The sequence below is a fragment of the Schistocerca piceifrons genome, chromosome 10, assembly GCF_021461385.2.
Source record: "Schistocerca piceifrons isolate TAMUIC-IGC-003096 chromosome 10, iqSchPice1.1, whole genome shotgun sequence".
Lineage (NCBI taxonomy): Eukaryota > Metazoa > Arthropoda > Insecta > Orthoptera > Acrididae > Schistocerca > Schistocerca piceifrons.
Genome location: NC_060147.1, coordinates 146,459,652 through 146,478,397, shown reverse-complemented (window position 1 = coordinate 146,478,397; position 18,746 = coordinate 146,459,652). Strand labels below are relative to the sequence as shown.

Sequence of the window (18,746 nt, the reverse complement as noted above, 5' to 3'; positions counted from 1 at the left end):
GAGGATCAGAATTTAAAAGAGCTTTGGAGGACTTGAGATCAATTAAGCCAGAAGGGATGGATAACATTCCATCAGAATGCGTAAACTCACTGGGCTAAATGGCAACACAATTACTATTCGGGCTGGTGTGTAGAATGAATGAGTCCGGCGATATACCAGCTGACTTTCGGAAAAATACCATCCACACAATTTCGAAGGCTAACAGAGTTGACAAGTACGATAATTATCGCACAATCAGCTTAATAACTCAATTATCCAAGCTGCTCACAAGAATAATATACAGAAGAATTGAAAAGCAAATTGAGGAGGTATTAGATGACGATAGTTTGGCTTCAGGGAAGGTAAAGGCACCAGAGACAACTGTGTCGTTGTGATTGATAATGGAGGTAAGACTGAAGAAAAATCAAGACACGTTCATAGGATTTGTAGACCTGGAAACAGCGGTCGACAATGTAATATGGTGCAAGATGTTCCAAATTCTGAGAAAAATAGGGGTATGCTATAGAGAGAGATTGATACTATACAATATATACAAGAACCAAGGGGGAATAATAAGAGTGGACGATCAAGAACGAAGTGCTCGAATCAAAAAGGATGTAAGACAGGGATGTATTGTTTCGCCCCTACTGTTCAATCTGTTCAGCGAACAAGCAATGATGGAAATGAAAGAAAGGTTCAGGAGTGGGTTTAAAATTCAGGGTGAAAGGATATCAATGATACGATTCACTGATCTCATTGCTATCCTGGGCGAAAGTGAAGAACAATTACGTGAACTGCTAAATGGAATGGACAGTCTAATGAGTACGGAAAATGGATTGAGAGTAAATCGAAGAAAGATTAAAGTAGTGAGAAGTGGCAGAAATGAGAACAACGAGAAACTTAGCATCAGGATTGATGGTCACGAAGTAGACGAAGTTAAGGAATTCTGCTACCTAGGCAGCAAAATAACCAATGGCGGACGGAACACGTGGGACATCGAAAGCAGATTAGCATCGGCAAAAAGGACATTCCTGGCCAAGAGAAGTCTACTAGCATCAAACAAAGGCCTCAATTTGAGGAAGAAATTTCTGACAATGTACGTTGGGAACACGGCATTGTATGATTGTGAAACATGGACCGTAGGAAAACCGTAACAGAAGAAAATCTAAAACATTCGAGGTGTGCTACTACTGACGAATTTTGAAAATTTGGTGAACTCAGAAGGTAAGGAACGAGGAGGTTCTGCGCAGAATCGGAGGGGAAAGCGATATTTGGAAAACACTGACAAGGAGAAGGGACAGGATGATAGGATATCCGTTAGGACATGAGGGAATGGCTTCCACGGTACTAGAAGGATCTGTAGGGGGCAAAAACTATAGAGGAAGACAGAGATCGGAATACATCCAGCAAATAATTTAGGACGTAGATTGCAAGTGCTACTCTGAGATGAAGAGGTTAGCAGAGGAGAGGAATTCGTGGCGGGCCTGATGTCCAAAAATGGAAAAACACACACACACGCACACACATAACATATACATTTAAAATCGATCGCCAGTTTCAGTTTATTTACTGCTTGATGCAGTTGGTTATCTTTCCCATTAGGAGACTTAGTTAAACTTCTATGTATTAAAAGAGTTTCATTGTTTGAGGAGCAGAAACAGACAGAAACATTTCTTTTACTAAGACGTTCAAGAAGACAGTACGGGTTCTCTGTACTTTAATGCTAACTATACTCGAACGAAGAGAGGAAACTTTCATTTAAGCTGATCTAAAGCATGACGCTGACACGAATACAGTGGCGAAGATTCTGCATTTGCATCTCACAAATAAATTTTCAGCTAGATACGATACCGTTTCACTACACAAGAAGAAAGGGAATGATTATGTAGGCAATTTATATATATAAAACAAAGTCGGGTTTGTTACAACACTTATAACTCGAGATCTGCTGGACCAATTTTCATGGTTTTTGATTTGTTGGATTTGTCTCCGCCCCGAATAGCAGAATACATCTTAAAAATAATGAAAAATTGACGAATAAAAATTTTCATGGTTTTTGATTTGTTGGATTTGTCTCCGCCCCGAATAGCAGAATACATCTTAAAAATAATGAAAAATTGACGAATACTTGAAAAATGCGTTATTTTCCCTAAAAGTTCTTTAGTTTCGGAGCTGTCAAATTTTTTGTCAAAATCTGTAAGTAATGATTGACATTTATCCATACGTTCATAAACTATTTAAAATGGATGAATAAACTATTATGTGTATTCACTGTTGAATCCTAAGCAGAAGGAAGTCTATGATACACTGATCAATGCAATTGATGATGGAAACGGTGGCTTATTTTTTTTGGATGCCCCCGGTGGAACTGGGAAGACATTCCTCATGTCATTGATTTTGGCCACTGTACGTGCGAGATCCGAAATTGCGGTAGCAATTGCTTCTTCTGGAATAGCGGCCACATTGTTAGACGGATGCCGTACGGCTCACTCAGCGTTAAAATTGCCATTAAACCTTCAAACTACTGAACAACCGACATGTAACATTTCGAAACACTCCGCAATGGCCAAAGTTTTAGTAGCATCAAAAATCATCATATGGGACGAATGCACAATGGCGCACAAACGCGCATTGGAAGCACTAGACCAAACATTAAAAGATCTGCGCAATGACTCGAGATGTTTTGGTGGTTCAATGATTTTATTATCTGGCGATTTCCGACAAACACTACCAGTAATTCCAAGATCTACCGCTGTCGACGAAATAAACGCTTGCCTCAAAGCATCAAATCTGTGGCGATATGTAAACAAACTTCAACTGTCTGTAAATATGAGAGTTGCATTGTTGAACGATCTATCTGCTGATGATTTCTCGAAGCAATTGCTGACTATCGGTAATGGCCGTATTCCTGTTGACGAATCGAGCGGTTTGATTTCATTTCCTCCAAATTTTTGCAATTTCGTCTCATCAAAAGACGAGCTTATCAACAAAGTATTTCCGGATATCATTGCTAACCACAAAAATACTAAATGGTTAAGTGAGCGAGCAATTTTGGCGGCTAAAAATAAAGATGTAGATGACCACAATTTTATAATTCAAAATCAAATCGTAGGTACTCTGTATTCATTCAAATCTATCGACTGTGTAACAAACGAAGAAGAAGCCACTAATTATCCAACTGAATTTTTGAACTCCTTGGATGTGCCTGGTTTACCACCGCACAATTTACAACTGAAGGTTGGCTCGGTAGTCATCATGCTTAGAAATTTAAACCAACCAAAACTGTGCAATGGAACGTGTTTGGTGATAAGAAAACTGATGAGCAATGTGATTCACGCGTCGATACTTAAAGGAAAATTTAAAGATGAGGAAGTTCTTATTCCAAGGATTCCGATGATCCCAACAGATATGCCCTTTGAGTTTAAACGAATTCAATTCCCGATTCGTCTTGCCTTCGCCATGACGATCAACAAATCACAGGGCCAATCCTTGACTATTTGTGGCCTCAATCTAGAAAATGCGTGTTTTTCTCATGGTCAATTGTACGTGGCATGCTCACGTGTCGGCAAACCATTCGCATTATTTGTTCTTGCGCCTGACCAAAAAACAAAGAATGTCGTTTACCACAAGGTGCTTGAATGAAAATCCGATTAATGAATTAATCAGAGTGTATCCCAACCTGCACAACATAGTTTTCAATGATTTTTTTCTGACATGTGTTTGAAATACTTAATTATTATTATTTTTTAAATTTTTATTCTCATTCTGTATGTATTCATCATCATTCATCAAAATAAAATACTTTTATATTTCTATCTATATTAATATTATTTTGTATCATTGTATTACGTTCATCAAAGCCTAAATTAGTTCAGCTAAAAGGTAACACGACATTCATTGACTGTTAGGCGGTACGAAGTTCGCCGGCTCAGCTAGTTAAAATATAAATAATTACAAATAGTCGATCAAGTACAATATCGAAAGTAGAATCGTATGGCGCATCAAGCGAAATATGTGACTAGATTGAGCATTTGTTGGCTGGGAGGAAACAAAATCTTACCTTGGATGGAGACTCATCGACAGACGTAGCAGTGAGTTTAGATTTGGACCAGTAGAGCTTGGATCCTCGCTGTTCTTTTATATATCAATGACCTCGCAGACAACAATAACAGCAACTTAACAGAGATCTATCTATAGCGAAGTACTGTCTGAAAAAATCTGCACAAATATTGAGTCGAATCTTCATAAGATTTCAAAGTGGTGCAGAGATTGTCAGCTAGCATTAAATGTTGAGAAATTAAAATTCCATTCTTCAGAAAATTAAAGAACAGAATATGCTCTTAATATAATATCAAAGGGTAGAAATTGGAACTGGTCAACTCGTACAACTATTTGTAGGCATTTGAATCGGTTGACAAGATACTGGTATCAGGTAGTGAATCTACAAACGAGACTGGTTACGAAACAGTCGGGCGACCCACTCTACAATATTGCTCGGGTGTGTGGGACTCGTAGCAGATTGGACAAACAGGCAGAGAAGAGCTACACAGGTTTGTTTGAGCAGTGGCAGAACCTCACTGAGCTGCTGGCGTATCCTTGGGAGACAGACTGAAACCATCCCGCAGAAGCCAACGTGCACAGCTGCAAGAACCGGCATTTGTTGAGGAGTCTGGGAACGAGCTGCAAACCCCTGCGTTCGTCTCACACAGCGACCGCCGGGTCGAGAGCCGGCCAATCACGACGCGCGCAGCCCTCCTTCCCGCGCGGAAACCCTGATTACTAGTGCAGTGGAAAACACCCCTGGCTACGCACTTCACAGTGGATTACAGTGTGTGGATGTAGATGAGCATAGATGCATATAATTATTTCCCACAAATGACAAGAAAAATAACGCTGACCTTACGTTGCAGAACTAAAAGGTGCCATTTTGCCTTAATTACGCTTGAGATACTGAACACAGCCGGCCGTGTCACCTCTGCCCTCTCGTGCACTGGGCTCCAACACACGAATCAAACTCCTGATATGTTGTTGTTGTGGTCTTCAGTCCTGAGACTGGTTTGATGCAGCTCTCCATGCTACTCTATCCTGTGCAAGCTTCTTCATCTCCCAGTACCTACTGCAGCCTACATCCTTCTGAATCTGTTTAGTGTATTCATCTCTTGGTCTCCCTCTACGATTTTTACCCTCCACGCTGCCCTCCAGTACTAAACTGGTCGCTTGATGCCTCAGAACATGTTCTACCAACCGATCCCTTCTTCTAGCCAAGTTGTGCCACAAATTTCTCTTCTCTCCAATTCTATTCAGCACCTCCTCATTAGTTATGTGATCTACCTATCTAATCTTCAGCATTCTTCTGTAGCACCACATTTCGAAAGCTTCTATTCTCTTCTTGCCCAAACTATTTATCGTCCACGTTTCACTTCCATACATGGCTACACTCCAGAAACTTTCAGAAACGACTTCCTGACACTTAAATCTATACTCGATGTTAACAAATTTCTCTTCTTCAGAAACGCTTTCCTTGCCATTGCCAGTCTACATTTTATGTCCTCTCTACTTCGACCATCATCAGTTATTTTGCTCCCCAAATAGCAAAACTCCTTTACTACTTTAAGTGTCTCATTTCCTAATCTAATTCCCTCAGCATCACCCGACTTAATTCGACTACATTCTATTATCCTCGTTTTGCTTTTGTTGATGTTCATCTTATATCCTCCTTTCATGACACTGTCCATTCCGTTCAACTGCTCTTACAAGTCCTTTGCTGTCTCCGACAGAATTACAATGTCATCGCCGAACCTCAAATTTATTATTTATTCTCCATGGATTTTAATACCTACTCCGAATTTTTCTTTTGTTTCCTTTACTGCTTGCTCAATATACAGATTGAACAACATCGGGGAGAGGCTACAACCCTGTCTTACTCCCTTCCCAACCACTGCTTCCCTTTCATGTCCCTCGACTCTTATAACTGCCATCTGGTTTCTGTACAAATAGTAAATAGCATTTCGCTCCCTGTATTCTACCCCTGCCAACTTCGGAACTTGAAAGTCAACATTGTCTAAAGCTTTCTCTAAGTCTACAAATGCTAGAAACGTAGGTTTGTCTTTCCTTAATCTATTTTCTAAGATAAGTCGTAGGGTCAGTATTGCCTCACGTGTTCCAATATTTCTACGGAATCCAAACTGATCTTCCCCGAGGTCGGCTTCTACCAGTTTTTCCATTCGTCTGTAAAGAATTCGTGTTAGTGTTTTGCACCCGCGGCTTATTAAGCTGATATACTCTGCATATTTCCACTCACGAGGACAACACGGCAAGCGCCATAACCTGATTTCCCAGAAACTTCGCTCAGCGGAAGAGGAGCCAAAATAAGCGAACACGGGCCTCGCCTCATCCAGAGATACTGAGAAGATGGCTGTCAGAGTTCATTTTCAACTGACGGATGCCTTTCGGCATTTTTATATCAGTTCCTAATTCTTATATTTCCTTCTTACGTGTGTTCTTCAGGAAGCTTTGGTACATTCCCTTGCGTGATAGCGATCGTAGAGACATTCGAAACGTAGGAACATAGAAATTCCCAACACTACGAGCATCGCGCGAAGTCAGTTTTACCGCAGTGACTTTTCTCACTCGGAAAAGAAACGACGTCAACATTGCCGAAGATATCGCGGGTTGGCAATAATTTCGAGGCAAACGACCCATTACGGATCACTTTTCCGAAAATTCTTCGCTTGTAATTGATTATGAATCAAGATACACTACAGCAATTTCATGGAAAACAATACCATATGAGTTTCTCATTCCTTTAGTGTCCTTTTTTTAGATTCATCCACCAGACAAACAACTAATAGACGAATAACGACAAAATTATTTTAACATTGAGTGAAAAACATTCGCGTCTTAACCTTCCGCGGACATGAGTAGATCAAGGAGAAACAGAATAAAACTAAGAACAGTAACACGGCGCTGTGAACTCGCTGAAAACTTGGACAGACTTTCTCTCAGGAAAGTCGAGTATCAGCGGACAAGCCGAGGCACGTGTCCGCTTCTTTTGGTCGCTCTTCCACTGAGCGATGTTCCTGGGAAAATCGATTGTGGCACTTGACGTGTTCTTATCGGTAGTTATGTCTTGTGGAATAGTTTTCTGGTGCAACTCACCATGTACAAAGAAATAACTGATTCCACAAAAGCGAGCGGTAGGAATAATACGTCGTCTTCTCCCGCAGACGTCATGAAGGTAGCTCTTCCGGGAGCTAGGCTTTTCAACTGGACCGTCACAGTACGTATATTTCCTATAATGAAATGCGTCGTAATAATCCATCATAATTTGAGAAGAACAGTGATGTACGTACGTGTAGCACTACAGAAAAAAATGATCTTTATTTCCCATCAGTGTGACGTATGTGCGAAACCCTGGTCCGACGTAAGGAGTAGCCAGACGGTTAAATAAATTAGCCGTCAGGAGTTCAATTTGCAGCAACGAATATATTTGACTCTTCACCCAATTACATAAAATGTCTTTAGGTAGCAAAGGAAATTTTAAATCTAAATTACAGTCATTTCTCCTGGACAATTCTTTCTATTCCAAGGACGAATTTCTACTTAAAAACTCGTAGCCTGTAAAACAAACTTGTTATAGTTGCATGAGTAAGACTAAAAAACATGTTCATTAATGCTAACACATATCATGTATACTTATCTTGTAGACTGACTCGTTCCATATCTTGTCGACGAAAGAATTGTTAGTGCTGTATGGAACATGTAACTTAGCCAGCTATGCTCTGATTGCCTCCATATTCGGATTTTAGCGCTTCCCCGTCTCGTGGCAGAGCATCGCATAAAGAAAAAATGGTACCCTTCTCTCAGGGAATGTGAATAACTATGCACTTGAGATATAACTTCATAATAACTTTAGCAATAGTCCTTTCCCAGTGTACAAGGCGGTTAAAAGGCAATATCGTGACCTTCAATTGCATAGCGGTACGACGATCAATATTGAATAGAAAAAAAACTTGATCGTTGCGCCAGTGCAGTGAGTCGGAAGTACAAACATTGTACAGTCGTTTTCTTCCTCATTGAGCTAATTACTTCAAGAGATATGCTCGAGCAATGGCTGACGCCACCGCTGTGACACGCAGTACATCTCGCAACGACAGGGAGCCAAAATTCGTTGTGGGAACGCCCCCGGGGGCTCTGGCTGAGCCACGTCCCCGCAGTATCCTTTCTTCCAGGAGTGCCACAGGTTGCCCCGCGAGTTTCGTAGGAGTCTGGAAGGCAGGAGACGAGGTACTGGCAGAAGTAGAGCCACGAGGACGGGTGCTGAGTCGCACTTGGCCAGGTCAGTCGGTGGAGCAGCTGCCTGTGAAAGAGGAAGGCCCCAGGTTCGAGTCCAATATTTGTAATCTTCCAGGGAGATTCGTGTTCCAGACCGCTGACCGGTCGTAGCGCTGCTTCCTGCTCTTCGCCATCCCCGGACGCGACGGGCACAGATTCCTGACCCTGTGTGTGGGCCTTCTTTGTCAGGATAGCATGTGTGGTATGAAACATGTTACCACTTATAGTGTTGCCCGTGTGTCGTATAGAAATACTATAAAAGTCGTTACAAGTGTTTTAAGTGTTATTTTACAGTCACTGAATCCTTATCATTCTATTGCCATGCATTAAATAGTCGTAGCTAGGGACTGGGAAAAATCGTTTTATTTTATGGTCAAATTCGGTGCCAATTTCTGTATTATTTTTGAAAATTTCGGTGTCATTTTTTCCCCAGTTTCGGTGTCACATTTTTTGCCAATTTCGGTCTCACATTTTTTGCCAGTTTCGGCGTTACTTCTTTTCCGTATTCGGCGTTACTTCTTTTCCGTACTCGACGTTACTTCTTTTTCGTATTCGGCGTTACTTTCAGCCAGATTCAGTCTAAGTTTTTCGACAATTTTGGTGTTTTTTGCCAATTTTTGTGGCTTTTCGCCGACATTGGTGTTTTTCTCCTATTTTGGTATGTTTTTCCAATTTTTGTATTATTTTTTGTCAAATTCTGTTTTTTTGACAATTTTGGTGTTATTTTTGACGTTACATCAAAGTCTGTCGCTCAGGAAATGAACTTTGATTTTAAGATTACACACGAAACTCAGTATAGAGGAAAAAATGAGTCAAATGCAATTTCAGTATTGAATAACTATCGGTTATGAATACAGCTAAAATCCCGACTTAAGACTTATAACATTTTTATATGGGAAAAATAATAAATATGCCGATATTTCGTGATAGTATTTCGTAAAAATTCAATAAAATGTGTTAGCCCAGAATCTCGTTAGTAATGAAACACAATGTCGCTTATAAACGACCACTGTTCCAAACGTACGACAGTGGTGTGGGGAAAGTCGTGCTATAGGACACATGCGGCCTGCTGACCCGCGGAACAACCCCAGGTCTGGCTTTGTCGGCTATTTCGTAAAACTGATTACTTTAAAGTTACCGTCGCGGTTAACGAAAGACAAGAGAATTTTACAAACGTTATGCAGATACTAATTACGTTTACTATTCGACCTAAAATGGTTCATGTGGCTCTGAGCACGATGGGACTTAACTTCTGAGGTCATCAGTCCCATAGAACTTAGAACTACTTAAACGTAACTAACCTAAGAACATCACGCACATCCATACCCGAGGCAGGATTCGAACCTGCGACCGTAGCAGTCGCGCGGTTCCGGACTCAGCGCCTAGAACCGCTCGGGCACCGTGGCCGGAAATTCGACCTAAACTTAACCCTTATGAGCTCAGTAGTTTCGTAGTAAGAAGGTCAGACAAATAAAACGATTTAATTGTTAATCGTATTGTTACAGAGCATTAAGCGGGAGGACCGGGGGTGAGAAGGTAGGCGTAATACACCACTTCTAAGCATAATTTTTCTGTAATAACCATCCAAACCTTGAAAAAGAACACAAAATAATGGATTTGAAACAATATGCCAAAAAAAACTTTACAGTGAAGCTTTAATGCCTAATCTTGACGAAGAAAAACTTGACAACCTTCATCCTGCCAAAATTACTGCAGTTCCCCTCATTCGTCTATCCTTGCTCAATGCAAACTATTAAAAAAGAAAACAACTACCAGCATTTGTCTGTGGACGGGACACGAAAATAACCGTATAAACACAGTACATATGAATAGCACGACAAGTTTCCGGAAACTCCAACTCCCGCAGGGTTCTCTGAGCCACATAAAAGACGCACGGCATTCAGACCCCTGGGCGAAGACCGCTCGCTTCAGCACAGCTCACTATAACTCAAAAGGTTAACGCTCGGTACTATGCTCAGGCTGCGCGCGGCATTCAAAGGCGTCGGCACAATGTGCTGCTAAAATTCACAATTTCTTGAGGTGAAATTTACTTAAACGTTAGTTTCATATTTTGTAAGTGCAAGAACAGAGGGCTGTTCACGGACGACTTGTCCGAAATCTTCCGCTGTGCACGTGGGCTGCAGTTCAGGGGCCTTTCTTAGGTCAGTTTGTAGCTGTTTCCTGGTTTGATGGACCGCAAGTGCCCTGTATCGATTTGTTCATCTCGATTTGCCCTACACCACTGAGGTAGTTACCGCTTACAGCACGCATGTGGACGCGTGGTGTCGTTACGTCGGTAGCTTTGTCGCCTCGAGTGACAAATGGAGTGTGCCTCTAGCAGCACAGAGGGGGAGGGAGAGGTTCTGACACACGGCTGGGTCCACAGCGCGCCATTCGCCTAGCCTTGCGCCTGCTCGCCTTGCCTCGCCTCGCCTTGTTGTGTAGTGGCTGGCAGCTGACGCTCCGTTATGTTGGCAGTCCTGGTACGACTACAAGCTGCAGTGGGACCCGCGCGAGTACGGCGGCGTCGAGATGCTGCACGTGCCTTCCGATCACATCTGGCGGCCCGACATCGTCCTCTACAACAAGTGAGTACACCACTGCACAGCCACTGACCGCTGCTCAACAAGCGGGCTCACACTCCCAGTCTCTAGGGCCTCGAAATGTATACTGTGAACCTTGGGATGGCAGAGCGAGGTGTAACTTAACTGTACGTTTGTTGGTTGCATTGATAATTGTGACTGCGTGACTCACACTTCGAATATTAATACCAAAACTCAGTGTTCAGTACAAATAAATAATCTAGGAGGTAACTGAATCTACAGTACAATAAATTTGTTCCTCATAAACAATGTTGTGTTGTGAATGCGAATACATATTCGAACAAAAGATAAAAGATAATGCTGTATCGCTACAGAGGTCCAAATTTATTCCACGATCTGTATATTTGTGAACACATCATAAGTACTAATTCAAACATAACTACTTGATCACCTGTATGGCATGAGAGCATAACTACACGCAATCTTCTGAGGTGACACGACTACTGAAGCAGTCCTGTTTTGCTCAGCATTCATTAATGTTTCTGCACGGCAACTAAATGTGCTTTAATACTGCTTCACGTGACCGCAGACTGATAATTCTGCACGAAGATGTGTGTCGAATAGTAACGCTGCTGTACACTTCCGCACACGAGAGACTGGGCAGATGGCGTCAGAGAAGGTTTAGCAGCTACTCTCACCTGCATTCGGTCACCGGCAGTGAGAGGGTTAGCAAATGGACCGTTCCTCTCTGTGCCATTTCACTCAACGCACCAGCATTTAATACGTTTATTCTCTGCATTTGATTACAAATGTGGCACTAATGAACTCAGGTACCATAGCACCCCCTGTATGTGGCCACATTGGCGGAGGACTGTGACAAAATTCCGCGTTTGCAAGGATTGTTTGTAATGTTCACCGCTTAAATAAAGAAATTGTTCGATAGAGGTTTTCAAGAGCATGCACGTGGTGAGAGCTTAGACACTGGAAATTGGCGAACTTTACCCGTAGCAAAAAGAAGGGCTTTCACAATTAATACGGCCTCACACTTCACTGATAAGCTCTGTTTACGAAAGCTACCATTGCAAGCCGGGATGAATTGATCGGATGCAGTGCCGCGCCCGCACAACCACAAAACAGGAACACAACAACCACACGCGAAATCTCAGCAAACGTAGAACATGGCCCCCCTCAAATTACGTACCTGACGTCAATATCGTGACGTGAACGAGCAGAAATAGACCTGAATGAGATTTCCACTCAGCAGCGGAGTGTGCGCTGATATGAAACTTCCTGGCAGATTAAAACTGTGTGCCGGACCGAGGCTCGAACTCGGGACCTTCGCCTTACGCGGGCAAGTGCTCTACCGACTGACCTACCCAAGCACCACTCACGCCCCGTCCTCACAGCTTTACTTCTGCCAGCTCTCGCCTCCTACCTTCCAGACTTTACAGAAGCTCTGCTGCGAACCCCCAGGCTGTGGCTAAGCCATGTCTCAGCAATATCCTTTCTTTCAGGAGTGCTAGTTGTGCAAGGTTCGCAGGAGAGCTTCTGTAAAGTTTGGAAGGTAGGAGACGAGGTACTCGCAGAAGTAAAGCTGTGAGGACGGGGCGTGAGTCGTGTTTGGGTAGCTGAGTCGGTAGAGCACTTGCCCGCGAAAGGCAAAGGTCCTGAGTTCGAGTCTCGGTCCGGCACACAGTTTTAATCTGCCAGGAAATTTCAGAAATACACCTTTCTACATACTGAGGCACGGATGTACCTCGCCAGACTCTGCGAGCTATCTCGCCACAACCTGGCGGTGTGAGCCTCGTGTGTTGATCGGCTGGCAGCGCTGCCCTGCATGGCGGTGGACTGACCTCTGACCTCTGGTGACGTCACAGCTTGTACTGCGGGGAGAAGCGGGCAAGTGTCCTTCCCCTTCGCCCATTCTCCCCCCACCCCGCAGCATCCAAAATAGACTAAGATCTAAGATGACCAAAACCATTAAATGATCATTCCTGTAGATTCCAGGCTTCCACAATCCTCTACACCACCGATTCGCAAACACTTTCTCACACGATGCAGTTTCAGAATCCTGGTAGTCTGATGGATTACGTCCTGGATTTTGGAGGTTAATAAAATTTTAAGAAGTGGGGACAACTTCTTTTATTTAGTGATTACTTCAACTAATTACATAGAAATCGTAATAAAATTTTAAAAAATAATTAGTATCGTCAAAATGTCGAAAAAACAGTTGTTCGCGTCGCAGTTATTCACTTCGTGTGCGACACCCGTGTCCCGCGGAACACAGCGTGGGGAACCCTGCTCCAGAGTTACGACACCCCTGCCGACGTCGCTGGGATGTGTGAAACCCTAGAACTCGACCACTCCTTACTGACTCTCACAACTACGTGCTTCTGCCTCGCCTTCTGTACCGCGCCTGTCCCTCCTACGCATATCCTCTCAAACTTGACAAAACTCCCCGCATTCCTCGAATGTCGTGACAAATTCTATACGCCTACAGCAAAAGTGGAGTGTCGTAACATAATGTTTCTGCGGTGTTGGACTGCCACCGCGCCTCCCTCCCTCAGCAGGCTGGCGCCCCCTTCGTGACGTCAGCAGCGGCGCCTCTGCCGGCCTCACTGCTTCCTGTTGTCACCTCCACTCAGAAGGCCCATCGTCCTCCCCTCCCCCCCCCCCCCGCCCCCCCACCGACTCACAGGAACAATGACCGGTTTATCTGTGAGTTGCCCTGATCCCTCCAGCCTTCTTCCCCTGCCATCCAAAGTTGTGGGAGTGACTGGCCGGTCACCGCCGCAACCACCAGCCATTATTGTAATGTTGTAGCTGTAAAAAAAATACGGTCTATATTCTAATGGTATCCGGCCGAAGGCCGGCACTGTGGCTGGCGCCAGCCATTTTCTGCCGCGCAGCGAAGAGAAAGGAAGCCGTGGGCAGTGCGACCGCCAGCAGGCGGCACGTGGGTCTGGCGCAGGCCGCTGCTTTCAGACGCGCTGTGTCATGTCGACTGTCGTGTCCCGGGTCTACGTCAGCGCTATTTTGTCATTAATTTGTGTAGTGGAGGAGCACGGCCTTTGGGGTCGACTGCTGCTTCCCTCCCCGTTTCGCCTCTGATCGCCCTGCGTGGGCTCTGAGCGGCGCCCTACGTCGCGCCCTGGCAAACCCCTCCCCCCGCAACGGCACTCTTCGCTTTAACAGAGACACATGCGGTCCTTGCCTGATGTCCGGAAATACGGTATAAACTCTCCGTCTCTTATCTTTGCTATCTCATTCCCGTTGCCAGCTACCTGTCTCCCCATTCTTTACGAGTCGTTTACGTCTTTTTCGTTCCCCATTTCCTTAGCTACCTCGTCGGGTCTTCCCATCTCAAACCAGTACCACACAGCCGATGCTGTTGCCCCAGACGTTGACCTTGAAAGCTACTCTGTGTAACCGCGAAGGAAGCCTTCAGATCTGGCAAGAAGAGTGGCTGACAGTGGGGGGCACGCGCGAGTCAGCGAGCCGCCGACTGCACCCTCCCCCTCAGGTACAGGTGAACAGCGACAGCGAATGCTGGTAGAGGAATGAGCAACTCTGAAAATCAATTAATGTAAGTCTAAAATAATCTACAGTGAATGAATGCGAAAGAAAATGGCAGAAATTAACGTCAGCTCTGAGAATTAATTTTTGTTTGTAGTTCAGTTGACGACAAATGTAAATTGGCAACACAAGAGAGGAAAAACGGCCCAAAGTAGCTTTGAAAAACTAAATAGTGTTTTACAAACAAAACTTCCTTTGTGTTTGTATGGGTAAGTTTGCTCAGTGTGTGTTGCCAGTCTTGACTTAGGGCCTATAAATGCGAAGCACGGACTTGGCAATTGAAGAAGTCATTTACAAACAGAGGCTCGATTAATGACTAATGGTGAGACGTGCTGGGAATTTCTGTGATACACAAATACGAAGAAACGGGCCAGTGAACAACCTGTGGCCGAGACGGCGTGGAGTGGTGTGCGGCGCGCGGGGGCTGACGGAGGTGGGGGAGGGACAGGGACGCACGTGGGTGGAGGCCGTGGAGGCTGCAGCAGGCGCGGCGGCTGACGGCGACAGCGGCAGCGGTGACGGACGTGATGACGACAACGGAGATAGCGAGAGCGTGTCCCGGTCCACTGCTTCACTCACAGTGCTGAACTATATTGTGAGGAGGAGGGGGATGGATGGGGAGCGAAATGCCTGGCCTCGGCTACTGCGAGTGAGTAACATCTTCCCGGAGTCGTAGCCACGTCGAGTGCTCGTACGTCCACGGCTTCCCAGCTGAGTGCTCCTCGACCATTCGTTTTTCTGTGCGCACCCGATGTGGACTTGTAATCTGCAAACGTAGCCAAGAACAGAACACCGAATGAAAGCCTGCAACGAGAGTGAGAGAGTCAAGGTACAGTGCTGGGTCGAAATTCAATAAGCAGAACACGATTCTGAAAGCCTCAGAGGAAGAGGCGAAACTGACCGAAGCAGCAATACGGTCGGTGACGGTAAATTTCCTCAGCGAATCAGCGAGTACATGAGCCGTGACACAGCTAGAGTCGGGTAAGAGCTGGCACACAGCGTAGTGACAACGAGAAACCGTGGTGGCAGCAGGCGTGGGTGTCTTTTCGAGGTATCATTATGACACTCCCAGGCTGGACCTTGGTGCTGGGAATCTACAACGCACCTCCAGTCTTTCCTACCATCTTTAAACTTCCTTCAGTTTCAAAAAATTGACAACACTCTTATTTAATGTCCCCCATTTTCGTTACTTTAATTTCCCTTCGTTACTCATTACTGTTACCTTAGCACTCCGTCGTCAGTCCACGAGTGGCCTACCGGGACCATCCGATCGCCGTATCATCCTCAGCTGAGGATGCGGATAGGAGGGGCGTGGGGTCAGCACACCGCTCTCCCGGTCGTTATGACGGTATTCTTGACCGAAGCCGCTACTAATCGGCCGAGTAGCTTCTCAGTTGGTATCACGAGGCTGAGTGCACCCCGAAAAATTACAACAGTGCATGGCGACCTGGATGGTCACCAATGCAAGTGCCGACAACGCCCGACAGCGCTTAACTTCGGTGATCTCACGGGAACCGGTGTAAACGCTGTGGCAAGCCCGTTGCCATTGTTACCTTGAATTTATGTTATTTAAAACAATATTTGCTTGGAATAAGGAACAATTTACGTTATAACATGACCTTTTTTTAAAATGCACTTCATGTTTTTAAAATATCGGACAAAAAATCTCTAAATATGCGAGAAATGAATTCAAATGCGGCACAGGTGTGAATATTCTTTGGCACACTGACACATGTTGAGGCAGTGCATTGTTTGTCAATGGCTTCAAAATAGACTGTCTTCAGACTAGGGACAAAACTTTCTCGAAATCCTTGAATCCCACATGACATTGAAATGGGCGCATTACCCGTGTTAAATGAACCTGTAAATGAACCTGTTTTTAGCCGGCCGCAGTGGCCGAGCGGTTCTTGGCGCTTCCGTCTGGAATCGCGCGACTGCTACGGTCGCAGGTTCGAAACCTGCCTCGGGCACGGATGTCTGTGATGTCCTTAGGTTAGTTAGGTTTAAGTAGTTCTAAGTTCTAGGGGACTGATGACCTCAGATGTTAAGTCCCATAGTGCTCAGAGCCATTTGAACCATTTGAGAACCCGTTTCTAATGTGCTATATTCACTCCGAATGTCAACTTATCGCTTTACCCGATAAAACTCTCTTTTTTTTCTATCACACTGATGACAGTTCCAGTGAATATTCTCATAACTTTGAAGAAAAGGCTGAGAGGTCCACAGCTTTGTGCGACTCGATTCAATATTTTTTCGCAACGGCGAGTAACGGCAGAGCGGCTCCGCCTCCCGCGCCCACCTCTGCGAGGGGGCGACGGCCGCCTCTGCCTGCCGCGCGGAGGACGGTAGGAGGACAGGACTGGAGTGGGCTCCAGTGTCTGGAATGCTGGCGACGGCGTGGAGAGCGGTGTGCCACCCCCACCCCTCCCCTAGGCTACCGCACCGAAACGGCGTCATACGGTGCAGGAAGACACGGCGACCGGCCGACACCTCGCGATCCGCTGGACCTCTGATGACGGACTCGAGCTTTTATTTCTAAGGCCTCCTGTGACGTTAAACCGGACTCTGCTTTCACCGTCCGGTTAAGCAGAATCGACACGTGCCTCCACAGCCAGTCAGCTTCCGTCCACCCGACAGAGATTTGGGAGTGCCCGGCAGACTTTGATCCTCGCAGTAGCAGAGTTTTCTCTCCGGTCGCTGTCAGCCGGCACGGCACGGGGACGCGCGACAAACACGTGAATTATTTGGCAGCAGTTCACGCGGCAGAGAACCCAGCAAGAAAGCTGGTGAGTCCTGCGTGCAGCCGCTGGGGGGAGGGTAGGGGTGGCTGTGAGGCTGGGGGTGGAGGGGTAGGACTGGGGGTGGCTGCCGTCGCGGAATTTATGAGGCGGCGGCTGTCGCCGTGTCAGTTTATACTCTCCCCACTTTTTTTCTTAACGCAGTGGCGTAAACAGAGCTGCGTCACCGCCACGAGAAGCAGTGACGCGAAAGTTTGGGTGGAATCGATTTCCCGCAACGCGTACGACACGACCGGTGGGCGCCTTTTTAACAAAATGTTCACTCTGTTTGTGCCGCAGGCGCTCTTCTTCGCCATCGTATGACGCCGAGAGGAAACGACGAGGCGCCGCTGAGGTGAGTGTACCTGTACACAGTGGCGGCCAAACGTCAGCCGCCGCTTGCCTACATGCACAGCAAGCGAAACGACTACAGTTCTGTTTCAAAGCACACGTCTATTCGGCAACACACAAATATTCAGCTCGGAGAGACCACTGTACAGTGTCCCTAGCGTGTGATGGCACCTTAGGGCGGCAGTTAGTGGACAGTAGAGTGTCTGGGGGCAGCTCGTTCTCTTCAGACGTGTTGTCATGTCGACGGGCTTGGTTGGTTGCTTAATTTGGGGGAGGGAACCGAATAGCGAGATCATCGGATGAGGGAAGGGTGGGCAAGGAAATCGGCAGTGCCCTTTCAAAGGAACCATCCCAGCATTTGCCTGAAACGATTTAAGACACGGGATTGAACAGTCGTCCTCCCGCATGCGAGTCCAGTGTGCTTACCACTGCGCCACCTCGCTCATTGTGGAGGGGGAATCACGCAGTCTGACTGTGCGTGTTCCAACTGAACTACACCGATGGCTAACCGAATTGGCATGTAATGGACTGTTGCAAAAACTGTATTAACTGTTATATTATCATAATTTCAATAGACTTAATGAGACCGTGGTTCCTGTTCCCTAACCACAACTTTATTGCTAAATAATCAGCCGTGGATTCTCGTAACATATTCTTCAAAGATTAAGCAGAATTCATAAACATTTAATGTGAGAGATTTATTCACTTCAATCATTTTACGAACACATTCTCTCTTTCGATAAGAATACTCCCACACCTTGTAAGACCCTCTCTGTAACCACAGACACTCTCAAGAAACTTACCGATGCTGCAGGTTAAGAAAATTGGCTATCACATACTGTGGGAAACAAACCTAAATCATAAACACGTCATGTTTCAGGCGTAAGGAGCTACAAAGTTGGCTGTATTGTGGTGAAACGAAAAACCAATAAATAAGTTAGTTAATCTGGGTGTGTGCAGACTGTAGGAGCAGTGGGGCGACACAGCAGCCGGTGCAGCGGCGGTCTGCAGGACGGAAGGCCCGGTCAGCGGCGAGGGCGCCGGCCCTCTGCTGTCGCTCTCCCTCACGTCGGCTTGCTGCAGGTGGCGACCAGACAGACAAATCGCTGGCCTCAGCTCACCCTGAACAGGGGGGCGGGGGGGGGGGGGCTGACTATATCGTCGTGCCAAACATCGTGGTCTGGCG

The 18,746-nt window shown here is 45.7% G+C and overlaps 1 protein-coding gene across 1 annotated transcript in view; it reads left to right on the top strand.

Moving 5' to 3' along the window:
• The window catches only part of LOC124718786, a 480,197-nt gene that overhangs the window by 313,626 nt on the left and 147,825 nt on the right, over positions 1-18,746 (top strand). Inside the window, exon 7 of the mRNA XM_047244394.1 lies at positions 10,792-10,901. Coding sequence (XP_047100350.1) covers positions 10,792-10,901 — 110 coding nt within the window. The remainder of the gene's footprint in view (positions 1-10,791; positions 10,902-18,746) is intronic.